This window comes from Pseudorasbora parva, chromosome 3 (genome assembly GCF_024679245.1).
Source record: "Pseudorasbora parva isolate DD20220531a chromosome 3, ASM2467924v1, whole genome shotgun sequence".
NCBI lineage: Eukaryota > Metazoa > Chordata > Actinopteri > Cypriniformes > Gobionidae > Pseudorasbora > Pseudorasbora parva.
In genome coordinates this window covers 23,330,564-23,339,048 of record NC_090174.1, presented here as the reverse complement: position 1 = coordinate 23,339,048, position 8,485 = coordinate 23,330,564, and the positions used below count along the sequence as shown (strand labels likewise).

The following is an 8,485-nucleotide window of genomic DNA, read 5'->3' as shown; positions in this document are numbered from 1 at the left end:
GGGGGAAATAAACCTCAGGTCACCTACCTCAGAACGTGGTAAATGGATTTATAAACTTTCTAAATGAAGGTTTTTGTGTTGTTGTTGTTCTGTTTTTGAAAATGCAGAAAGTTTCCTGTGATGGGTAGGTTTAGGAGCAGGGGCAGTGTAAGGGTGATATAATGTACAGTGTAAAATCCATTACGCCTATGGAAAGTCCCCACAATGCACAAAAACAACGCGCGCGCGTGTGTGTGATCCTCGGAAAGCTGTCTAGATGACTAGGTTTTAAGACCATGCCCGAGTATGAGTGGGCGGACTAAACTTTACTGGCGTTCATGTCTCATTCTGCCTCTCTTCTCGAGTCACTGAAAGTGAAGTCTCTGAACTTACTCATCTTGAGCGGAGAGACGGTCCGAGTGTACGCAATCTTAACAGCAGTCGTAAGTATCCTAAACTCGATATATCATTTAGAGATCGGTGGGACATTGATGGGTATCTCATCGCTTAAGTTTGTTTTATATACGCGCAAATGTGTTGTCTAGTTATTCAGTATTTTTTTGATTATATATTAAGTCGTTCAAATAGTTTGAATAGAGATGCGGATATATAACAAGTCAACTTTTCTTGTGTTTTGAGCAAATTGAGTGGAATGTATCTTGTAGACTACATCTTTGTTTAATCTGGTTCGTGCGCTTTAAAGCTTTCCAAACAGCCACTATACGTGCGGCAACTTTTGCAATATTAGGTAACGAATTAATCTAAAAACAACCGGGTTTTTGCAGTCTGGATATATTGTATTCTTTCTTTGACAAACAGGTTCATATATTGTAATGTTGTGAAGCGTTTGATGGCAGTGGCACAAAACAAAAGACCGGCAGTGTGCAAGGTAGGCAAATCCCCTTTATGACGCAATACGAGTACCGCTTCATGTCAGAAGATTAGCATATGTCAGCTTGATTTCTAACTCCTATTTTTATGTACTTTTTTCAACAGAATGAAAAGAAGATGTGCTATCTTACACTGGTTAAGATGCAAGTTCTATGTGTTTGTTGTGTCCCTGTTCGTTGTGCTGAAGCTGGTGTACATAAAGATTTCAATGGACGACAGTATCTACATTGAGCCCTATGGAGCTACACACCGATCACTCAAACCTCAGCCTCTTGATGGCATTAACTGCACAGCCATTTATGAACTGGAACCAGTGGAAATTGGCAAATCATTGGAGATAAGACGGAAAAACATTGTGGAGGTTGATGATAAGAGTATTGTTTCTTTCACGGCAGACTGCAAAAACTACATCAAAAAAAGGGGCTATGATGAGATCTTTGTTACTGATGAGGAATGCAAATTTCCAATCGCATACTCTTTGGTGGTGCACAAGAACAGTGCAATGGTGGAAAGGATTCTTCGAGCCATTTACACACCTCAAAATATTTACTGCATTCATTATGACCAGAAGTCCTCGAAAGATTTTATTGCAGCACTGAAGAACTTGGAGAAGTGTTTTCCAAATGTCTTCATAGCATCTAAAATCGAGTCTGTTCAGTATGCACACATTACAAGACTTAATGCAGATCTCAACTGTCTTTCAGACCTGCTGAGATCAGAGGTCAAATGGAAGTATGTTATCAATTTGTGTGGACAAGACTTCCCGTTGAAGTCCAATTATGAGCTGGTGACTGAGTTTAAGAAACTGAATGGTGCAAACATGCTCGAATCAAGTAGGCCCAGCGAACTGAAAAAGCAGCGATTTCAGTTTCAATATGAACTGAAAGATGTATCGTATGAATACCAGAAAATGCCTATTAAAACATCCAATGCTAAAGACCCACCACCGCATGACATTGAGATGTTTGTAGGGAGTGCTTACTTTGTGTTGACATATGATTTTGTGACGTATATTATGAACAATCAACTGGCAAAGGATTTTCTGCAGTGGTCAGCTGACACATATTCTCCTGATGAGCACTTTTGGGCAACCATGGCTAGAGTGCCTGGAGTTCCTGGGGAGCTCCAAAGATCTGAGCCTGATGTGTCAGATATAAAGAGTAGGACGCGTGTGGTTAAATGGAATTACCTTGAAAACCATTTGTATCCACAGTGCACTGGCACACACAGACGCAGTGTCTGCATCTATGGTGCAGCGGAGCTCCGGTGGCTTCTGGAGGACGGCCACTGGTTTGCAAACAAGTTTGATCCCAAAGTTGACCCTGTCATTATTAAATGTCTTGAAGAGAAACTCGAGGAGAAACAGCTTAAACAATGTCTTAAAAGAGTGTCTTAAAATGGGACCTTGTGCATTGAACTGAATTTTAGTTGAAATATGTATGTTTGCTGCACTTATGTCTGTTCAAAGTTCCAGCTGATTGGAAGGTTGGGTGTATCTCAGAGCTATTCTTTTGAAATGTTGCCGTCACCTGCTTATGCTAGGCCAGTTTGGAAGTGCCTTTTAGCCTCAGCTTTTTTAATCTGCCCAAAATATGAATGTATAGATGCTTGAGATATTTATATATTTTAATTTATTTCATTACCAGTAATGTTTGATGCATGGGTACCCTCTTTTTCATTCTATTTTTATTTTAAATCTGTCTATGTGGGAACTTGTGTAGGGCTTCAGTTGAGAAAGTTGTATTGATTTTTTTTTTTTTTTTTTTTGTCAAAAATCATTAATACTGGCCTTCAAATAAATAAATAAATAAAAAATATCAGCTGACGGTAAATATATTCTGTGTAGTGCACTTATTTTAGCAATATTAACTAGTGTTGCTTTCACAGTTGCATTCTTTTTGAGTCTGCCACATTTTGATTTTTAATGTAATTTCACGACAGTATCTTTAACAGTATCTTTAGCATCACCCTGGTGACAGCATCACCAGGGTAATGCTGTCATTTTTTTATTATTTATATAACATCTGACGTGCTCTACTGTACATTCAATATTTACTGCTGTTTACTTGAGTCTTTTCCCCACCTATGTATTGTAACAGTGAAACAGTCACACCTGTGTACTTATTTGCCGTCTATTAGTGATGCAAATGTTATGAAGCAACATTTTGTTCCGGTCCTCAAATTTGTTTAGCTTAGTGATTCTGCAGTGTTGCATAAGTATAGCAAGCAACACTTCTCATACTATTTCTGCTTTTAGAATTTGTATATACACTTTCCAGACATACTGTCATGAGGATATTATACGTATTTTTACATGACAGTGATGTATAAAAAACAGACGACGAAAACGATTCCAGACACGGTTCCGTGAAAATGACTAAAAAGGATGTATAATGCATGCCAGGCCAGAAGTTGGCGATGTGACCCCATGAACATGTAATCCGCATACTTAAACATGTAATCCGCATGCGCATGATGCCGTCATTTTCACAAATTCACATTAATGTTGTTTACATGGAGATGGTAAAGGCATAGTTTTTAAAATCTTGCACTTTGAAACCTTACGTTTTCAGGCGTTGTTTTGTAAATAAACTGACAAAATGCATACAAAGTTTTCAGTTGAAGAGGGTGTCATGTAAACATACCATTAGTCATAGTACATAGTCACGTGTTCTGCATTTTACATTATTACACCAGTAGATGGCGATGTGTGATAAGTCTTTATAGTTAAGCCATTGAATAATTATTGAACAGATTCATTTGAAACAGATTCATTCACTCAAACTTGATGTCACTCACAACTTGATTCACTCAAACGATTTGTTTCATTCTGGAATGCTACTATTCCATGCTGCACGGAAACAAGTATTTTTAACTATTTTGTTTGGCAGACTGTTGAACAAAACTATTTTATACTCCCAATCATGTTTGTCTGAATATCACCGTGTGCTATATGATATTCGGAAACAATGACACTCTTATGATATATTATTCTTAATTATTCATATAAAGTAGTAAAGTGAAAGTTGCTAATGCTGAGTATCTTTGCACTGCACTGCATAACTCGCTTATTTAAAAAGGATATCTGCAGTCTGTATCGCCGTCTGTTGAGTCAAAGCTCACAGCAGTCTTTAAAGTGGAGATGCAAGACCAATACGTAGGCTCAACAAGTCAGTGGCTGGACAAAAGCACCTTAACTTTCACTGCAACAAGACACTCAAGTGTACACACCGAAGGAATTCCCAAAAGCCACTTTTTATAACTGATATGTCCCTTGGGGCATTTTAAAAAGAGCCATTTTTAAAGGTAGCTTGTAGGACAATCCTTTCACTATTTTGGAAGTTGAATGAATGTTGTCAAATACTCTAATAGATTTTTTTGTCATTTAAACATTTTTTATTTAAATCTGTTAGCCTGTCCTGAGTTTGCCTTTGGACAGTCTGTCTCTGTTCGTTACCAGAGGGCTGGAAACGGAGCTCTTGAACCTACTTTTCTGAAAGGTTTTCACTCTAAGACATGATTGTACAGCATGTTTGACCACTGAGGTAGCCAGTGAGGCTCGATTTCCTCAATCTAAATGCAGTACGACCAGCACATGCGGCTCTGTAATAGTGCTGACAGTGTAAGTTAATGCACCCTGGAATGTAGACGCCTGCCATTAAAACCCTCTCCGTTTTTTCTTATGTTTCAGACCCCACATTGATAAAAAAAATAATACAGAAAGCCCTCTGTGTACGATTTATTTACTTAATACCAGTTACTGCTCTGAGATCAACAGTTTGGCTGCAGTTCATGGATCACGTACATGCTGTGAATACAAAAAATGGCACATACATCTATTTCACAAAAAGTCTGGAACATTTTAGATCTGAAGTGAAACAGTCAATGTGTTTCCTGAAAGGCTGTCACGAGGATGTCCTTTCCAACAGATGAAGCAAAAGGATAACTGTCTCTGTGGCTTAAGAGGTAATGAGGCCAGCCTCAGGAGAAAAAAAAACAGTATGTAAGAACTAAACTGACTGAAAACAGGAAACTGACAGCAATGACTCAACTCCTCAGAGATATATGGAATTTCCAGTAGGCTGGTGATGATGCCCTGGACACACTTAACCACACAGTCAACATGCAAATATGATTTGAACACATGAAATATTAACCTGCAACATTGTATTCATGTTATGTTATGCACTATGCTATTCTTCAATGATTCTTCATACAGGAAAACAACTTACGTTAGTGATATTGTAGATTCACTGTGAAAGTAAAACACCATTGGCATGGTTTCATATGTTGACTTTTGAGATGAAGCATACAAGTTTGTTGTAACTGAGCTGCATTTTTTTGGTCACGCTTTATAATCTGTGTCTTTAACTAAACAAATGTTTAGGCACAGTGTGCTTTTTGTGTTCATACTGTATTGCACATTTGCTGTTATTGAGGTGGGTACGGTTAAGGTCAGGGACAGGTTTGGTTAGCTTTGAGGGTTGGTTAAGCTGTAAGGAGTCAACAGTGTAATCGTTGATTTTATTACAGAAATTAATTACAGCATGCTGTCACATCTGGTGTGGGTTTGAGTTGGACTTTGAGTTGGTTTTGCACAGCACTCTGTGACACATGCAGGTATTTTGAAATAAATACAATTTAAAAGCGTATAAAGACACTTAATATAAAAAAGTGGGACCAAATTTATTTTTTATAAAGCTTTAGGCCCTGTAATTTTTTTATGCATTTAAAACATCACAATTTAAACAATAGAATTGCACGAGGTCACATTATTTCCCACATTTCTATACGTAAGACATTAATAAAATATGGGTTTGTATTTGAGTCTGCATGTCTGTAAATGTTTATGTCTGCAACAGTATATGACTTTTGCCCAGATTTTCACCACGATTTGCAGTCTGAACGAGTCAACGCTTGTTGCGGAAAGTCAGAGCCAGTCAGCATATTTTGGGCAGTTGGGGATGACAGATTTCCCAGAAATTTGAGAAATATATAATGGACACAGACTCTGTTTAATTTAGCTTCATACTGAAAGTCTGTCCAGTCTAAGAATATCAAAAACCACAAAAAACAAGTCTTTGCACAAACATGAATTACATTTTTACAAAAAAAAAAAAAAAAAAAAAATCCAATTGGTTTAAAATGATTTGTGCATGAACTTAAATTAATTAAGTCAAGACTACTAAAACAATCACGTCATTCCACCTAAATAAAGTAGGAACTGGTGACCATATTTAGACTGGGAACTGTCAAACACATTATTTGTATTTATTTATATAAAAACGAATAGTCAACACAACACTTGTTTACATGCTAAGTGTAACATTTGTAGCATGCAAGTAATGATTAAGTACAAATTTCTCATCAGTGGCATTAGCACAGTTGCTTATTAGAACAGTGCCTAACCAAATAACCTCAAAAATCAACACAACATAACTTTTAAATGTCAGACATCAAACTTTAACAGGTCTTTTCCGCTACTAAAAAAAAAATACATTAAACTTAATTTCAACATTTACTCTCCTGATCCTCAGTCAGTGCAACATAAAAGATTCATGTAGTCCCAACACAGATGGTTTAGGTTAACTTAACATTTTACAAATTTGAGTGATATGGCAATTAATTAAAATACTAAAGAATTGTGTTGTTACAGCTTATTTTATTTAAATAAACTGAGTAAACAACTAGAAATTTTTTTGAATGCATGTTTTATATTTTAGAACACATTGTTTCAAATATATATATATATATATATATATATATATATATATATATATATATATATATATACAGATATACATATATATATATATATATATATACAGATATACATATATATATATATATATATATATATATACTAATTAAATTCATAATCAAAACTTTAATTAATATTTATATTTATGTTATTATAATGATTCTTTCCAGCTATAATTTTGCTTAAGAGAAACCACTTGGTTTTTTTTTCTTGTTTTCTAAAGTGTGTATTTGGTTTCTGAGTGGTGACTGAGGGACTGGTCTAGAGATGTGTGATGTGTCACTAAACACTTGACAGCAACAAGGTGTCGTGTGTTTGGATTTTGGAGGTATCACACACCTGTAACATGCCAGGAATGCAGAAACAGATATTCCAGATATGAAATGTGGTTTAATTTAATATGAAATTGTCTTTAATTTAATTTAATTTAATTTAATTTCAATTTTTATTTCCTTTAACTAAAACACTAAAGAGTCAAGATGAATATTTCCTGTACTAATGACTGTCCCTTTCACTGAGAAAAAAAAAACATCTTATCACTATATTTTGGGAAGAACTGGAGCTCGATCAGCTCCAACCTGGGATAAACTGTGTATTTTTGTATGTGCGCAATATTCTGTGTTAAATATCTGTGTTGAGGTAGTGTACAATGGACATCTTAAGAGATGGGTGGATGCCTGCTCCAGATCTGGAAGGTCACTACATGCTTAATTCCGGGGTGAAAGCTTCAACATGTGATCTATGGACACGTGAACCTGATTAACTGACAATGTGTGGAAATTTACCATGAATGTACATTTTCTCGGAGCCAATCAGAATCATCCACCTTGCAGTATGCTGTAGATAGACCTTGAAAACAGTATAACTGTTGGGACAATTGTATGTACGGTTACAGTACAATGATGATGAGACGGGGAGAGAGGGAGCACGGCCTACAAATTCCTTGTGAGACTTGAAGCTGGCTTGAACTACAATAGAGACTTGAAACTGCAACTATTCTTCAGTAAATGTTTCTTTAATCAATTGCACTCCTGACTCCTGGTCTTCATTTATCACTACTGATCTCGGGTCATAAGCTGTTAACCCCAAAGTGTGATCCTCAGACACGTAGTTATTTTTTTCTCTGTAAATGCATTTGGTCAACCATGCAAGGCGCCATACAGCTCAGAGCAGCTGGGGGTTGGGTGTCTTGGACAAAGAAACCTTGACACTTGGTCAGGTGGAACCGGGGATCAAACCACCAACCTTCCGGTTTGTAGCCAATCTACTGCCACCTGTAACCATTAAGTCAGCAAGTCTGTGATGCCCAGTGTTTTAAAATTGTAAAACTGTTAACTGTTTTTAAAATAATATTTTCATTTAGTGAATTCCAGCCTTTTTATTGTGAATCCCTAAGACTAATTAGGGTTGGTAACCATTTGCTTTTAATGCATGTTTTCAGATGTTTTCAAAAATTATATTTATAAAAACAGCAGCGAACAAAAATGAAACTGTTTCATGAAGCACTACCACATCACCCCATATAGCATGAAGCACTACCACATCACCTCAACCATTTCCTTTTTTGTAACGTTTAACTTTCCACTCTCAAAGAGTCACCACAGACCAAATATCATCAGCCTTCATGGATGATACTGAAAAAGAAAGGCACTGGAGCTTAGTTACTTTAGAACCCAAGGGTAAAAAAGTCCAAAATGAGGGGTCATCCATTGTACCGATGTGCAGGCCTTCACTGAGACCACACCTCTGTGTTATTCATGCTAGTGCTATTTAAGGATGTGACATTATTAGCACAACCCTGTGTAGGCTTCCTTACTGCCAGAAAGAAACCGGTGTGAAAACTCATTTAATTTG

At 36.5% G+C, this 8,485-nt stretch overlaps 1 protein-coding gene across 1 annotated transcript; it reads left to right on the top strand.

Moving 5' to 3' along the window:
• Positions 1-252: 252 nt before the first annotated feature.
• On the top strand, positions 253-2,679 carry gcnt4a (glucosaminyl (N-acetyl) transferase 4a). The gene is made up of 3 exons (XM_067440051.1): positions 253-422; positions 799-868; positions 976-2,679. Exon 3 carries the CDS (start codon positions 977-979, stop codon positions 2,264-2,266), a length of 1,290 nt encoding a protein of 429 aa, XP_067296152.1. The 5' UTR covers positions 253-422; positions 799-868; position 976; the 3' UTR covers positions 2,267-2,679.
• The last annotated feature ends 5,806 nt before the right edge of the window (positions 2,680-8,485 follow it).

What these genes read in the sequence shown, in the direction of transcription:
- gcnt4a (XM_067440051.1), top strand. Translation starts at nt 977, where the DNA reads ATGAAAAGAAGATGTGCTATCTTACACTGGTTAAGATGCAAGTTCTAT.